The sequence below is a fragment of the Gorilla gorilla genome, chromosome 18 (assembly GCF_029281585.2).
Source record: "Gorilla gorilla gorilla isolate KB3781 chromosome 18, NHGRI_mGorGor1-v2.1_pri, whole genome shotgun sequence".
In the NCBI taxonomy this organism is placed as follows: domain Eukaryota; kingdom Metazoa; phylum Chordata; class Mammalia; order Primates; family Hominidae; genus Gorilla; species Gorilla gorilla.
The window spans coordinates 5,364,157-5,380,610 of record NC_073242.2 but is presented as its reverse complement, the minus strand read 5'-3'; the positions used below and the strand labels follow the sequence as shown (position 1 = coordinate 5,380,610).

Below are 16,454 nucleotides of genomic sequence, written 5' to 3'. Positions count from 1 at the left end.
GTGCAGGTGAGGCCGGCATCCTCCCTGGAGCCGGGCCTGCTCTCCTTAAGGAAGGAGGCCGGTGGCCAATGGACAGGCAGTGCTCTCTCTGGCCTCTCCCCTGGAGGGGTGGTGGTTCTAAAGGGGAGGGCCTGCAATGCCTAGGCAGCAGAGAGCTTGCCCTGGGGCCTCCCGGGCTCCTCAGGGGTGGAGTAGGTCCTGAGAAAGGGACAGCAGGTGACTGACTTGGAGCACTGGCCAGGCTGCAGAGCCAGGGAGACCCGCTTGTGACCATACAAAAGGCATGCACCAGGACTTGGGTGCTGACAGGGGACCCGGCATCCTGCCAGGGCTGTGGTCCTGCCCAAGGGCCTGGTTCTGACTCCATGTGGTCTCAGGAGTGGGGTGGCAGATGATGCCACTGGGGTCAGGTGTCACCCAGGAGGGGTGGGAGAGCTGTCAGCCCAGAAGAGCCGGCGAGTCCCCAGGAGCCCACCTGGGCCCCCTGCCCATGCCCACCCCAGCCCTGCATGTGAATAGTGGGATATACTGATTCTGTACAGAGACAGAAGGGCCGGTGAGTCCCCGGGAGCCCGCCTGAGCCCCCTGCCCGTGCCCACCCCAGCCCTGCATGTGAATAGTGGGATATACTGATTCTGTACAGAGACAGAAGGGCCGGTGAGTCCCCGGGAGCCCACCTGGGCCCCCTGCCCGTGCCCACCCCAGCCCTGCATGTGAATAGTGGGATATACTGATTCTGTACAGAGACAGAAGGGCCGGTGAGTCCCCGGGAGCCCGCCTGGGCCCCCTGCCCGTGCCCACCCCAGCCCTGCATGTGAACAGTGGGATATACTGATTCTGTACAGAGACAGAAGGGCCGGTGAGTCCCCGGGAGGCACCCGCATGCCCATGCCCCGAGTGTGAATAGTAGGATATACTGTGTGTGAATGGTGAGTGGTGAATGGTGGCCGCCCCGCCTGTGAATGGTGAATGGTGGCCGCCCCACATGTGAATGGTGAATGGTGGCCGCCCCGCCTGTGAATGGTGAATGGTGGCCGCCCCGCCTGTGAATGGTGAATGGTGAATGGTGGCCGCCCCGCCTGTGAATGGTGAATGGTGGCCGCCCCGCCTGTGAATGGTGAATGGTGGCCGCCCCGCCTGTTAATGGTGAATGGTGGCCGCTCCGCCTGTGAATGGTGAATGGTGGCCGCCCCGCCTGTGAATGGTGAAAGGTGGCCGCCCCGCCTGTGAATAGTGAATGGTGGACGCCCCGCATGTGAAGAGTGAAGAGTGGATGTACCGATTCTGTACAGAGATAGCTGCTTACATCCTCCGCCTCTTCTTTGGGTTCACGGCGGGCGATGATGGCCTCGGACTTCACTCTGTGAGAAGGGGAAGGAGGCAGGGAGGGTGAGGGCCTCCCAGGGGCCTCAGGAACACACAGCGGGCAGTGCCCGCCCCGAACTTGTGTCCTTGCCTCTGTGCAGGGCTGGGGGCTCTCCCCACAGGGACCCCTTCAGCAGCCGTTTGGTTCAGGGCCCTGAACGCTTCTTCCAGTTCCCTGGGGACAGGTGGCCCTGAGCCACTGCTGCATGAGTGCTCTGAAGCCCAGCCGTCCATCCTGGCTGCCCGGGAATGCGGAGGGGGGCAAAGCAGAGGGGCCCTGGCTTTGGCAAACCCAGAGCAGATCTGGGTCCCTTCTTGGGCAGAGGCATGGTCTCGGAGCGCCCACACCTCCTCTGTCCATCAGAGAAGGGCTGGACCCCCAACATACAGCTCTCCGGGGGCCGTGGCCAAACCTTGGCTGATCAAAGGGCTGGAGGAGTGGGATGGTGGGAGCTGTGCAGAGAAGGAACGCGTGAGACAGGCCCAGCGTGCGCTGTAGGAGGCTCAGGAGGAGACCACGGCCCCACTCTGCTGGTCGGGGTGGAGTGGCTGTGAGCTGGAGCTGGAGGTAGGTAGGCTATGCACAGAGCCACTCAGGCTGGAGAGCAGGCACTGGAGGAGGCAGCCACTCCAGAGCCCTGAGGCCGGGGTCCCTCTCTGACCAGCTTTCCATGCCCTGCCCTCACCTTTTCAGTTCCTCTTCCAGCTCCTTGATACGGTTTTCCAGCTTGACTTTGGCCTGCTTGGCAGCCTCCAACTCGCCCCTCAGCACCTCCTGCTCCCCGGACAGCTGGTCGACCTTGGCAATCAGGTCGTTCTTCACCACGTTCAAGGCGTTTCTTTGAAAAAGCAGAAAGATGGGAGTGCCACGAGCGCGGCATACAGGTACGTGAAGGGGCCTTGCCGGGGCGCCTGCACTTCCGCCCTGGAGAAGGCACAGCCTGGTTAGGAAGGTGGCTGAATGGGAGACCCCATCCCCATCTTAGCTAAACCCTATAGCACCCTTGTTAGAGGCTCCTGGAGACAAGCTTCCTAAAGAAACCAGGCAGAGTCCTGCTCCAAGCTCCTCCCGCCAGAGATGAGGACAGCTGCTGGCGTTGGAGCCAGGTGTTCCCCAAGGCACCCTCCGGCCCGGCTCACTCTCCCAGCCCTGACAAGGAGGGCTGCCTCAGCCCCAACACACAGGAGAAGGGCACTCTTACTTGGTTTCCAGAAGCTGTGAGTTTTCCAGTAGCAGATTCCCCACTTCTTTGCCCATTCCTGAAACAGAAGGTGCGGAGGTTTCACCTGTGCCCTTCAAAACAGGACACTGATGCCGCCGCACCTGCCTCAGGGCAACAACGCTTCCAAAGAGGGTAGCCTGGCTGGGGGTGACGCCCGATCTACAGGGAGCGGGGGCCGTGAAGGGCGGGGCTCATGCTGGGCCCGCAGTCTGTGCACAGAGCAGGCTCCCAGGCCTTGGGGTGGTTCTCATGTCCGACCAATGTCACAGGCCGGCTGGCCGGGCGCAGGCCCCTGAATGGCCACTGGGCTGCCATCTCAGTGCCCCCAGCAGGTCCGTCACCAGGCAGGCCCTCTCGGAGCCACCACCCTAGGCGAGTGATGTTGGAGCTGCGGTGAGGGGACAGGTGGGCAAGGAGAGGCCTGGCCCTCACGGCAGGGCCAGCAGGGCTGGGGTGCGGCGATGGGGCACGGCTGTGAGGACAGGGCTCCCTGGCTCCCTGGCAGGACTGATGGCTTCTCTACCAGCAGGCCCCAAGTGGACCTGGACTGATCTCCCTGCAAGCATGCCCCAGAAACCCCAAAAGGATGGAAAGAAACTCCAAGGTCCTGCCCTCCCACACACTCCCCCACTGTGTATGCAGTCATGAAACAGCATCACACGCCTCTGTGCCTGGGCTCAGGGGTCCTGCCTGCTGTCTCTATTATGACCTCCCTTGCCTCAAACATGGGCCTTCCTCCCCACAGGCAGGGTCTGCCCGGTGCTTGTGGGGGTTCAGAGAGGCTGGGGCTGCCCTCCTCGGGCCTTCAAGTCTGTCCCTTGGGGGAAGTCGCCACCTCCCACAGCCCAGAGGCAGCCTGGACAGAGCGAGCTTCACTCAGGGCTGCCCCCCTGACCCCGGCGGCCCCAACACTGTCCCCATCATGCAGAACAAAGCAAACGGCTCATGAAGCAGGAGACCATGTCGGGGTGGAGGAGCGACGCACGCTGGAACGGGGCCTCAGCCTTACCAAAGAAATCATCGCGCACTAGGGAGCCGTCCCCGTCCCACAGGAGATGGGCAACCAGGGCGGGAGGAGAGGGAGAAAGGGAGAGAAGAGAAGCGCGTTAAGCCCGTGTGGACAGCAGGCTGGGAGGAATTCAGAGCGGGGTCTGCTGGGTTAGGGTGGGCGCAGGAGGGAGTTAGGAGGGCAGGAGATGGGATGGAGCCAGCTACTCCTTCTGGAAAGTTTATCCTTGGGGTTACATGAAGACTGCCAGGCCAGTGTCACCTGTGGAGCAGGAAGCTAACATCTCACCCCAAATTCTGGGCTGGGTGGGGCTGAAGGCAGAAGGCACCCCTGTGGGGATGGGCTGTGCCTGGAGGCTGGGGGGCTGCATCTGGACAGCCTCTGGGTGGGGCCTCAGAGCCTCCTGCTGTGCAGCCAGAGAGCAGGACTCGGCCTGTCCACCCACGTGGGGAGGGGACCCCGGGCTGGGCTTCGTAGGGGCCTCAAGGACCCCTGACTTCTGGGGTGTGCCTGACAGCAGGGGAGGCCCCAGAGCTGGCCTTGGCCATGTCCAGTCACTGCCGTGCGTGGCTTAGGGCTCCGCAGGGCCTTCAGAAATGGCCCGCGGGGGACTCCTCAGGCTGGGGGGGTTGGATATCCAGGTCATTCTCAAGTGGCTGGTGGAGCAAACCGAACAAGCTTCCGAGCGGCGGTGGCTGCGAGCAGAAGCAGAGGCGCTGCGGCGACGTGGGGGGCAGTCCACACAGCCACGGTGACGGGATAGCTCGGGGCATCCCCCGTCCACCCACCCCCCCACGTCACACAGAGGGGAGACAGACAGGAGAGTGAGATACTCACCTGAGAACTCCCCTGGCGAGTCCAGCAAGGCACAGAGAGGCAGGGAAGGAAGGGACAAAGGTCAATTAGCGACTGGAACTAACAATAAAGAAATTCTTATTACAGAAAACCCAGCAATGATTCGGCCGCTCCCATGTTGTAGGGCAGGAGAGAGAAGGAGCAGCCTCCAGCAGGTCCCGGTGCCCCGTGTGCCCAGGCAGAGGCCTGCAGGAAACCAGGCCCAGGCGCCGTGGTCCAGCCCAGGGCTGTGTTGCCGAGCCCTGACCCTGAAGCCTGCTCCCCTCTGCTCCCATCGCCCATCAGGAGGGCAGGCCCCCTGCAGCCCCCATGATGCAGGCCTGTGAAGAGGAGAGTGTGTGTGGCAGGGTGTGGCAGGTACCCAGCCTCCAAAAGCCCCCCAGCGTGGGCGAGGGAGAGAGCGGCGAGGGAGACACCGCAGACGCAGGTCTGGAGCTGGACTCCTAGGCTCCTGGGTGAGCCCGGGTAGGGCAGGACCTCGGTGAAGGATGACTGAAGTCACAGTGGGAGCAAGGGCCCCACTGTGGAGGGCAGAGAGAACATGCCAGAAAGCAGAGGAGGGCTGGGGAGCGTGGGGCGGGCGAGGCATCCTCACTGGGTCCTGGCCCCTCCCTGCACAGGAGGCTGGCGAGGGAAACGCTCTGCGGGAAAACACCACTTCCTCCAACAGAGGTGAGGACGCGGTTCTCTTCTACTTGGTTGTTTCACACAGAAAGGAAAATGGCATTAAAAAGTCACTTGAGCCGGGCGCGGTGGCTCACGCCTGTAATCCCAGCACTTTAGGAGGCTGAGGCGGGCGGATCACAAGGTCAGGAGATTGAGACCATCCTGGCTAATGCGGTGAAACCCCGTCTCTACTAAAAATACAAAAAATCAGCCAGACCTGGTAGCGGGCGCCTGTAGTCCCAGCTACTCGGGCGGCTGAGGCAGGAGAGTGGCTGAACCTGGGAGGCAGAGCGTTGCAGTGAGCTGAGATCGTACCACTGCACTCCAGCCTGGGTGACAGAGCAAGACTCTGCCTCAATTAAAAAAAATGTCACTTGATTTAGATGACAAAACGGCTGTTTGTTATCGGAATTCCAATAATAAAGCAATTCCCAATTCGAGAGCGGATGTCCTTCTCTCTCATCTTGGCTTCCCAGGGCAACCACTGCTCACGGCCAATATTCTCCTCTCAGGTTTCCTTCTAGATAAGCAACAGGTTTCAAAGAACAAAAACGGGACCCCATTATCCATCTCTCTGGGAGGCTTCCTGTGTTCCACTCAGCACTTTTATGGGACTTTCCTGTGCTGAGGTTCCTGGATGCCTTTATTTATTTTTTGAGACGGGGTCTCTGTTGCTCAGGCTGGAGTGCAGTGGCACTATCATAGCTCACTGCAACGTTGACCTCCCAGGCTCAAGAGATCCTCCCACCTCAGCCTCCTGAGTAGCTGAGTCTACAGGTACATGCCACCACGCCCGGCTAATTTTTGTGTGTGTGTGTGTTTTTTTTTTTTTAGTAAAAATGAGGTCTCACTATGTTGCCCAGGCTGGTCTTCAACTCCTGGGCTCAAGCAATCTGCCCACCTTGGCCTCCCAAAGTGCTGGGATTACGGGTGTGAGCCACTGTGCCTGACCCCGGTTGCTTTTTTTAGATGGGGTCTCGTTCTGTCACCCACGTTGGAGTGAAGTGGCGCGATCCACCTCCCAGGCTTAAGCAGTCCTCCCCATCAGCCTCCCAAGTAGCTGGGGCCATGGGTGCGCACCACCATGCCCAGCTGAGTATTTGGTAGAGACGGGGTTTCGCCATGTTGCCCAGGCTGGTCTTGAACTTCTCAGCTCAAATGATCCACCTGCCTTGGCAGGCATGAGCCACCGCCCCTGGCCTGGTTGCTTTCAATGCCCTGTAGTGTTTCTCTATGGGAATATCTCATCATCTGTCACTGTACCCACTCCCCCGAGACTTCGGGTCCCTGTGTGAGGGCTTGAGGTACTTTTCAGCCCTGTGACTGCCCGACTGCTCCCTCGAAGGAGCGTCTCCAGCTGCTGGTCCACCGCCATTACCACCCGCCAGTGCTTGGTGGGGCTGCACCCATCACCCCTGGCTGGCATGTAGGGCAGCACCTGCTCCACCCTAGTCAGCCTCGATTGTCTTATTTTCAATCTTTTAGGGAAAACGATTTCTTGATTTTCTCTTTATTTCTTTATTATTTCTGAAATTGGGCATCTTTTCAGATGTTTATTGGTATAGCCTATAAATTTCCTTTTCCTTTTTTTTTTTTTTTTTTTGAGAAAGACTCTCACTCTGTCACCAGGCTGGAGTGCAACGGCGCGATCTTGGCTCACTTCACTGTAACCTCCACCTCTCGGGTTCAAGCGATTCTCTTGCCTTAGTCTTCTGAGTAGCTGGGATTACAGGCACGTGTCACCAGGCCCGGGTAATTTTTGTATTTTTAGTAGAGATGGGGTTTCACCATGTTGGCCAAGATGGTCTCGATCTCTTGACCTCGTGATCCGCCCACCTTGGCCTCCCAATGTGCTGGGATTACAGGCATGAGCCACCGTGCCCGGCCAAATTTCCTGTTTTATTTTCTGACACTTCCTATTGTACTTGGCTTTTCTTTCTTTTTTTAATTGTCAAGGACTTGCTTTGTTGTCCAGGCTGGAGTGCAGTGGTGCGATCACAACTCCCTGCAGCATTGGTCTCCAGGATTCAAGCATTCCTCCCGCCTCAGCCTCCTGTGTGGTTGGCATGATTCCCAGGCTACACATTAAACTCAACTTGAGCTAAAATTCACTTCAGCTATGTCTGTGGCTGCTACATGTGTACACCACGATGCCAGGCTAATTTTTGTACTTTTTTGTAGAGAGGGGGTCTCCCTATGTTGCCCAGGCTGGTCTTGAAGTCCTGGGCTCAAGCGATCCTCCTGCCTTCGCTTCCCAAAGTGCTGGGATGACAGGTATGCGTCACCGTGCCAGCCTTTATTTTGATTTTAATGATGTCTCCATCATTAGCCACAGCCGTCATTATGTTCCTTTATTTTGATTGTAGTGATACCTTTTCCAGTTATTTTTTATTTTCTTTTTCTTTCTTTCTTTTTTTTTTTTTAGACAGAGGAGTCTTGCTCTGTCACCCAGGCTGGAGTGCAGCGGCATGATCTCAGCTCACTGCAACCTCCGCCACCCGGGTTCACGTGATTCTCCTGCCTCAGCCTCCGGAGTAGCTGGGATTACAGGCGCTTGCCACCACGCCCAGCTAATTTTTTTTTTTTAATCTTTAGTAGAGACAGGGTCTCTACTAAACATGGTCTCACCATGTTGGCCAAGATAGTTTCAATCTCTTGACCTCATGATCCGCCCGACTCGGCCTCCCAAAGTGCTGGGATTACAGGCATGAGCCACCGCACCCGGCCCCTTTTCCAGTTCTACTATCCTTTGTTGACGTTCTTATTTTTCTGAGACAGGGTCTTGCTCTGTCCCCCACGCTGGAGTGCAGTGGCGCAATCATGGCTCACTATATCCTTGAACTCCCAGGCTCAAGTGATCCTCCCGCTTCAGACGCCCAAGTAGCTGGGACCACAGGTGCCAGCACACCCGGCTGCGTTCTGTTGTCCTCGTAATTGTGTGCTTAGATCTTTAATCCACCTGGAAATCACTGCTGTTTATGGGGAGGTCAGGCTTAGACTTCATTTCACACCAGCAGCAACTAAGGCAGTACATTTACTGACTCATCTGCCCGTTTTCCACGGTTTGAGATGCCATACTTGTCATACGTAGATGAATTCCCCATGGCTCCAGGTCTGTCTTGGCTCTTGGCCCTGAGCTCATGAGCTCGTATCACGGGTTTGTTGCTGCCTGCCTCAACTGCCGCAGCTTTATGTGGAATCCCACAAGCTTTTTCTCTCCCCACATTTTCTGGGATATTCTCACGTTTCCTCTACTGGATCAACTTCAGATCCATTCATAGAGTTCCAGAAAAATCTCCAACAAGCATATGGGTATTTTTACTGGTAATGAACGGATTCCTGTGGGAACGGTGGGCTGCCTGTGATATCAGCAGACAGCTCACAGGGCGTGTCTTCAGGTCGGGACATGTGGCAACACCCTCTGCGTGTACGGCTTCTTTTATGTCTTTCAATGGTGCTTTTGAATCTTACACAGGCTTGTCTTTTCTCAAGGTTATTTGTGGATATTTTCTTCTTCTTTTTTTTTTTTTTTTTTGAGATGGAGTCTCGCTCTGGAGTGCAGTGGCATGATCTCAGTTCACTGCAACCCCCGCCTCCCAGGTTCAAGTGATTCTCCTGTCTCAGCCTCCTGAGTAGCTGGGACTACAGGGCCCACCACCACACCCGGGTAATTTTTGTATTTTTAGTAGAGATGGGGGTTTCACCATGTCGGCCAGGGTGGTCCCGAACTCCTGACCTTGTGATCCGCCCACCCTGGCCTCCCAAAGTGCTGGGATGACAGGCATGAACCACCGTGCCCGGCCTATTTGTGGACAGTTTCTACGTCTGGCTACTACATCGGTGGAATCTCTCCTGAGGGCTGCCTCCTCCATGCAGAGCAGAGCGGAGAGAAAGATCAGCTGTGCGGATTCCAGATTCCAGCTCAGCAATGCAGGGCACGTAGTATAACTTCTCTGAGTATTAATCATTTGTAAAACAGAAAAATAAGTTCCTCAGTGAATATTTGCTGTGAAATTCCCACCAGGTAGTGCGGTAATAGCTGGTACAGCTCCCAGCACCAGCGACGTACTCAGTGAGTATTAATTCCTTTACTCCCTATTAGGCCAATTTTTTTTTTTTTTTTTTTTTTTTTTTTTGAGACAGAGTTTCGCTCTTACTGCCCAGGCTGCAGTGCGGTGGTGCGATCTCGGCTCACTGCAACCTCTGCCTCCCAGGTTCAAGCAATTCTCCTGCCTCAGTCTCCCAAGTAGCTGGGATTACAGGTACCTGCCACTGCGCTCAGTTAATTCTTCTGTATTTTTAGTAGAGATGGGGGTTCACTATCTTGGCCAGGCTGGTCTTGAACTCCTGACCTCATGACCCACCCGCCTCGGCCTCCCAGAGTGCTGGGATTATAGGCGTGAGCCACTGCGCCCGGCCGGTCCTATTATACCAATTCTAAGACGTACATTTTTTTCCTCATGTTAACATTTCTGAAATTTCAGTAGGTCTTAAAGAATCACTGTCACATTATAGTTTAATTTGCAGCAGTTTTTTCTTTCTTGAAGATTCCTAAAATAATGGTATGTGGGGCTGGGCACGGTGGCTCACGCCTGTAATCCCAGCACTTTGGGAGGCCGAGGCGGGCAGATCATGAGGTCAGGAGATCAAGACCATCCTGGCTAACATGGTGAAACCCCGTCTCTACTAAAAAATACAAAAAATTAGCCGGGCATGGTGGCAGGCACCTGTAGTCCCAGCTACTCGGGAGGCTGAGGCAGGAGAATGGCATGAACCTGGGAGGCGGAGCTTGCAGTGAGCTGAGATCGTGTCACTGCACTCCAGCCTGGGCAACAGAGCGAGACTCCGTCTCAAAAAAATAAATAAATAAATAAATAAATAATGGTATGTGGGCTGGGTGTGGTGGCTCACACCTGTAATTCCAGCGTGATTTGGGAGGCCAAAGTGGGAGGATCACTTGAGTCTAGGAGTTTGAGACCAGCCCTGGCAACATAGCAACAGCCCACCTCTATAGGAAACAAACAAACGAACAAACAAAAAATTCTCTGGTGTTGTCTGAGATTCGATGGAATACAAGAGATGCCCGACCTGGGCTCTTTTTATTTCTCCATCACCAAAGGAACTCAGAGTAAAAATGCTGAGAGAGGTGCAGGGCCGCCCACGTAGACGCTGGACGGAGGGATGTCGCTCTCCACCTGCCGATTTTTGGCAGAAGCACCCTCCCGTCACGTGCAAAGCTGACGTGTTTCTGAAATGATGCTCTTTCCCAGATCTGTGCAGGCTCCAGGCTCTCCCCTGCTTGGCAGCCACACAAGGGCGTACTCCTTTTCCTGCTGTCTTCAGGAGTTCGTGCCCATTCTGCAGCTGAGCTGGACATGGGGCGAGTTGATTAGGGCAGAGGGGCGCAGGTCCCAGCTCATTCGTCCATCCTGGTTGCCAGAGAGCAGGCTCCTCTGTTTCAAAAACCTTCCATCAACAGATTGCAGCAGCAGGAGGTCCCCACTCATCAGGACTGCCTGACTTTTTCTTTTCCTTCTCTCTTTTTTTTTTTTTAAGAGACAGGGCCTCACTCTGTCACCCAGGCTGGAGTGCAGTGGTGTGCTCACAGCTCACTGCAGCCTCAAACTCCCAGGCTGAAGTGATCTTCCCACTTCAGCTTCCCAAGTAGCTGGGACTTACAGGTGCACACCACCATGCCTGCCTAATTTTTTTATAAAATGTTTTGTAGAGATGGGGTCTCGCTATGTTGACCAGGCTGGTCTTGAACTCCTAGGCGCAAGTGATCCTCCTGCCTTGGCCTCCCAAAGCTCTGGGATTACAGGTGTGAGTGACTGTGCCTGGCCTCCCTGCCTTTCTTATACGCATTACGTTTAAGGCTCTGGAAAGGCACCAAAAGGTCTGTTACTCCCAAGAGCAGCCTGTCATGCCAGCCTGAGCTCGGCAATGCCCAGATGACCAGCACCCTGCAGAGTAGGGTGGCAGAGCCCAGAGTGCACAGAGGGCGTGGAACGCACAGTGACTTGCGGCCTCATCGTGGAGCGCACAGTGACTCGGCCTCCATCGTGGTATGAGAAAAGGACTGCCTCAGGGTCTTGTGGGAAAGCAGACTCCTGGCCAGTGCCCTCTAGGTGGGCGCTGCAGGGGGTGGCTGTGCAGCAGGGCGAGGCAGCACAAAGGCCACGGGTTGGGCACAGGGTACCACAGCCAACAGGGTGGGCGGATGTGCAGGCCACAGAGTCCCTGGTCGGTGAGGAAGCTGCCAATCCTGGTCATCTCTTGGAGCCGGGCGGGGGTCAGAGTGTGGCTGGAGCACGATTCACAGCCTCCCAAAGGTGGAAAGCACCAAGCAGGGGCCCATTAGGGCAAACAGGTGAGCACAATGTGGTCTGTCCATGCAACGGGCACTACTCAGCAGTGAAAAGCCAGGAGGCACTGACACGCTGCAGCTGGGATGGACCTTGAAGACGTGACGCAATGTTAAAGACGCCAGGCAAAAAAGGCCCATTGCTGTGAAAGGTCTGGAACAGGCAAATCTACAGAGACAGAGCGTGGATTTGTGGTTGCCTGGGGCCGGGGAGGAGGGGGAGACAAAGCGACTGCTCATGGGCACGGGGTTTCCTTTTGGGGGTGAAGACGATGTGACTGTCAACACCGAGCATGCTAAGACCCACTGGACTGTACACCGTAAGTGAATGAATTACACAGTGTGGAAATCACATCTCAATAGAGCTACTGAACAGCACAGACCTTGCTCAGAGTTAGGGCTGCTGTTCTGGGTTGGACCGGCGTTCAAGTCCGAGCTCTCACCGTCATCTCACCCTCCCTGACCTCAGTTTTTTTTCTGAGACAAGAGTCCCTCTCCCTGTCACCCAGGCTGGAGTGCAATGGTGCGATCTCAGCTCACTGCAATCTCCGCTTCCTGGGTTCAAACAATTCTTCTGACTCAGTCTCCTGAGTAGCTGGGATTACAGGCGCCCGCCACCAGGCCCAGCTAATTTTTTTTTGTATTTTTAGTAGAGATGGGTTTCACCATGTTGGCCAGGCTGGTCTCAAACCCCTGACTTCAAGCAATCCACCCGCCTCGGCCTCCCAAAGTGGTGGGATTACGGGCGTGAGCCACTGTGCCCGGCCTGTTTCTTCATCTATAAATGGGGACACTGGCAGGAGGACGGCTTAATGCTGCAGTAAGGACCGACGGTGGCCGTGCCGGTCAGTGCTGCCACCCACAGAAATGATACCGCCCACAATGAGAAGGGCAGCTGCGACCTGACACTGTGTGTTCTGCGTACACATGTGTCATACCTCTGTGGGCCATGGGCCATGGTGCCTGGTAGGTGTCACCAAGACATTAAAACAATCGGCCAGGAGTGGTGGCTCACGCCTGTAATCCCAGCACTCTGGGAGGCTGAGGCGGGTGGATCACAAGGTCAGGAGATCAAAACCAGCCTGACCAACACTGTGAAACCCCATCTCTACTAAAAATACAAAAATTACCTGGGCATGGTGGTGCATGCCTGTAATCCCAGCTACTCAGGAGGCTGAGGCAGGAGAATTGCTTCAACCCGGGAAGGCAGAGGTTGCAGTGAGCCAAAATCGCACCACTGCACTCCAGCCTGGGCCACAAAGTGAGACTCCGTCTCAAAAAAAAAAAAAAATCATCATAGCATGGTGGGGAGGTTCCCTCTGGTTTTTACTCTCTTCTTGGCATTTGCTGATATTATTTAAATATTATTATAAGCATATATAATTTTTTCAAAAAATAAAAAAATAGCGAAAAAATATACATTATCGGCCGGGCATGGTGGCTCACACTTGTAATCCCAGTACTTTGGGAGCCTGAGGCAGGTGGATCACTGGAGGTCAGGAGTTCAAGACCAGCCTGGCAAATATTGTGAAACCCCGTCTGCACTAAAAATACAAAAATTAGCCGGGCGTGGTGGCGCATGCCTCTAATTCCAGCTACTTGGGAGGCGGAGACAGGAGAATTGCTTGAACCTGGGAGGCGGAGGTTGCAGTGAGCCAAGATTGCGCCACTGCATTCCAGCCTGGCGACAGAGCGAGACTTTGTCTCAGAAATAAATAAATAAATAAATAAACATTATCTGAATTATGTAGAGTGGAAGGATATCAAAATATTAAAACAGATTACCCCTATTTAGCAGAATTTTTCTGAAGATTAATCTCCTTTGGATTTTTTATATATATTTTTGCAACACATGAGAAAAGTTCCACAGAAAATTCACAGCACCAAAGTGCGCCCTCACCGCCTTCCTGATCTCAGAGGAGCATTCCATCTTTCACCATCGAGTACAGTGTGTCCAACACTACTGAAGTGAACACTTCAACTCGGTTAAGATGGTAAATATGATGTTACTTATACACGGCCTCTACTGGGGCACTTTCTGACTCAAGCCAGGCTGAGACAGGCCTCCCTGTCAGGGTGAGGCCCTGCTGGTGCTCAGCACCCCACATTACTCTGCTCCCTGGAGGTCCCCCTGCCCCAGATAAGACAATCAGCTCAGGAGTACACCAGGAGGCAGCCTGGGATCCAGGAGCTTCTCACCCTGCGGGCTGGGGGAAGCAAGGCCATGGCGAAAGGCTCGGACCCTGACGCGTGCAAGGGGACAGACTGGGCTGTCCTACTGCCCGCCTGTCATGCCTGAAAGCCTGGGGCTCAGAGCCACATGGCCAGTGCTCAGCTGCCAGCAGACGCCATGAGCACAGGAGACTCTGCGTGCTGACAGGAAGCAGGTCCTGATGTCTGCAGCCGCGGCAGACCTAGGCACAGGGGTCTGGTGTAGACCTGTGGCGCCGAGGTGAAGCCAGGGCTGTCTGCGGAGGAGTGGGCAAGTGGGCACCCTCCCAACCTCCTCCAAAGTCAATGGTCCTAGGGCATGTGGCGAGGCTAATGGGCACGGAGCAGAGAAGCGGGCACCCTCCCAACCTCCTGGAGAGTTGGCAGCCCTGAGGGTGTGTGCAGAGGATGGGGCGAGGCTAACAGGCATGGATTTCTTTTAGGGATGGCGGAACATTCTAAACTGAGATAGTGGGGGTGGCCGCCCCACCTGTGAGTATGCTGTAATCCACCGCACCGCGCACTCGAAGGGGGTGAATTTTATGATACAGTCGACCCTCAATACCCACGAGTTCCGCATGTGTGGATTCAACCAGCCTCATAGAAAATGTACAGGCCTGTGGTGGCCGAGTCTGTACTGACGTGTACACTTTTTTCCTGTCATTATTCCCTCAACGACACAGCATAACAGCAACTACTTACACAGCATCTACAACATAACCTAGAGGTGACTTAGAGTACACGGGAGGGTGCAAACACTACACCACTTCAGAGCAGGGACTTGAGAAGCCTCAGATTTTGGCATCCTTGGGGCAGTCCAGAAACCAATCCCCTGTAGAGATGGAGGGACAATTCCATGTGAAACGCAACTCAATAAAGCTGGAAAAAAAAAAGGTTCCTAGCTCACAGCTGACAGAGGACTTTCCTTTCGTTACAAACAAAGCCAACAGCAGAGAGCCCCAGCACTGTGCAGGCACAGCGGCGCGGGGGAGGGCTTGCGCCTACCTAGGAGGTCGGCCCCTTCGTCCACATCCCCGATGGCCTCAGACCCTGCCGTCGACAGCTCGTGGTACAGGGAGTCGGTGTTGATGCCGAAAGCTTTGTTCACGATGCCCTGGGTTGGGCTGTTGGGATGCACAGGTCGGGAGAGAGAGCAGACTCAGTGGGCAGCCCGGAGTGGCTGCATCTGCAGACTCTTCCAACACCTCCCACCGTGGCCATTCAATGCCCACACTGCCCTGCAGGCCGGTCGTGGACGGAGGCAGTAGGCCACAGCCTTGATGGTTCTCCCAGCGGTGGCAGAGGAAGCCTTCACCAAAGACACCGACTTGGATAAATACTGAGCCCCCAGGATCCCAGGGCCTGGGCTGAGCCAGTACCTGCTTCCTGTGCGGTCCAGGCGGGTCTCTGGACACATGTCCAGCTCTGGCGTGGAGTCAATAATGTCTTGAACATCAGACCACTCGTCACTGCTGCCCATGCCTAGGGGAGAGCACAGGGGCACCTGGGGTCAGGAGAGGGTCTGGCAGCCTCTGCCCTGCTCACGGCTGCCCTCGGAACCTGAGTCTGATGGGCTAGAGCTGGACCACCTGCTAGGTGGGGATGATCAGAAAACGGCTCTTCCCAGGCTGACTGGGCAGAGGTCGAACCCCAGCAAAGCAGGCGTCTGAGGCGGGGCCTGGAGGGGGGTGGGTTGCAGCAGCCTCTCTGCATGGGAGTGTCAGCAGTAAGCCCAGTCCCCAGAGATCCCACGTCCAAGCAAGCCAGTGGCTGGACCTCCTCTCGGCCCTCATTCCCCTCTTCTCTTTCCCTCACTGGCCTGTGTGCCGTGGGGCAACGCAGGTTACTGGTTAGTGGGGCTGTGTGCCATGGGGTGACGTAGGCTACTGGTTAGTGGGGCTGTGTGCCGTGGGGCGATGCAGGTTACTGGTTAGTGGGGCTGTGTGCCGTGGGGTGACGCAGGCTACTGCCTTAGTTGTGTCTCCCCAAATCCATATGTTAATAGATACCCCCTAGCATGACTGTATTTGGAGGCTGGGCCTTTCAAGAGGTGATTATGGTGAAATGAGGTCACGTGGTGGCTCTAATCCAATGGGGCTATGTCCTCATAGGAGTTGGAGATGAGGACACAGACACACCCAGGGGATGCCCGTTGAGGACACAGGGAGAAGGTGGTGTCTACAAGCCAAGGAGTGGCCGCAGGAGGAACCCACCCTGCCAGCGCCTTGATCTCGGACCCCAGCCCCCGGGCTGTGAGGAACACATCTCTGCTGCCTGCACTGCCCGCCTGGTGCATGAGTTTCACATCTACCCAAGCCAAGCCCTGCCTCCTGCCTGAGGGAGCCCAGAGCCCCAGAGGTGGGCACCCACCTATACTGACGTTGCGCATCTCCTGGGTGACCTGGACTTCCATGTTGCGGCTGTCGCGCTTCTCCCGGGCGCGCTTGCTGTTCTTGGAGCCCACGCCATAGTCCCCCAGGGGCTGCAGGCTCTCGTTGAGGGGTGTGACGGCGGCCGAGGGCACGGAGGATGTGGGCGTGTTGGACTTGGTGCCCGTGGTGCTGGGTGTGGCGGCCGCCGAGGACTGGCCTGACTCGGACATTTCATCCTGTGGACACTAAGGCCAAACACAGGGAGGAGGGAGAGTGAGTCACTGCAGGTCCCTGGCCTGCGGCTCCGCCGTGGCTGCCTGAGGCCCCGCGCACCAATGCTTTGCACTTTGCCTCGCTCAACACCCTGCGGGCCAGAGCTCCTCTGCCGC

The 16,454-nt window shown here is 56.0% G+C and overlaps 1 protein-coding gene across 9 annotated transcripts in view; it reads right to left on the bottom strand.

The window, feature by feature from the left end:
- MAPK8IP3 (mitogen-activated protein kinase 8 interacting protein 3) overlaps positions 1-16,454 on the bottom strand; it is a 64,772-nt gene that overhangs the window by 8,647 nt on the left and 39,671 nt on the right. For 6 of the 9 annotated variants that reach the window (XM_055364906.2, XM_019011827.4, XM_004056949.5 and 3 more), the window contains 8 exons: positions 16,064-16,310; positions 15,073-15,175; positions 14,699-14,817; positions 4,435-4,446; positions 3,598-3,615; positions 2,568-2,625; positions 2,052-2,204; positions 1,280-1,361 (listed from right to left, as the gene is read on the bottom strand). In XM_055364906.2, the coding sequence (XP_055220881.1) occupies positions 1,280-1,361; positions 2,052-2,204; positions 2,568-2,625; positions 3,598-3,615; positions 4,435-4,446; positions 14,699-14,817; positions 15,073-15,175; positions 16,064-16,310 (792 nt within the window). The remainder of the gene's footprint in view (positions 1-1,279; positions 1,362-2,051; positions 2,205-2,567; positions 2,626-3,597; positions 3,616-4,434; positions 4,447-14,698; positions 14,818-15,072; positions 15,176-16,063; positions 16,311-16,454) is intronic. The other 3 variants (XM_055364909.2, XM_055364915.2, XM_055364910.2) reach the window with 3 other exon arrangements.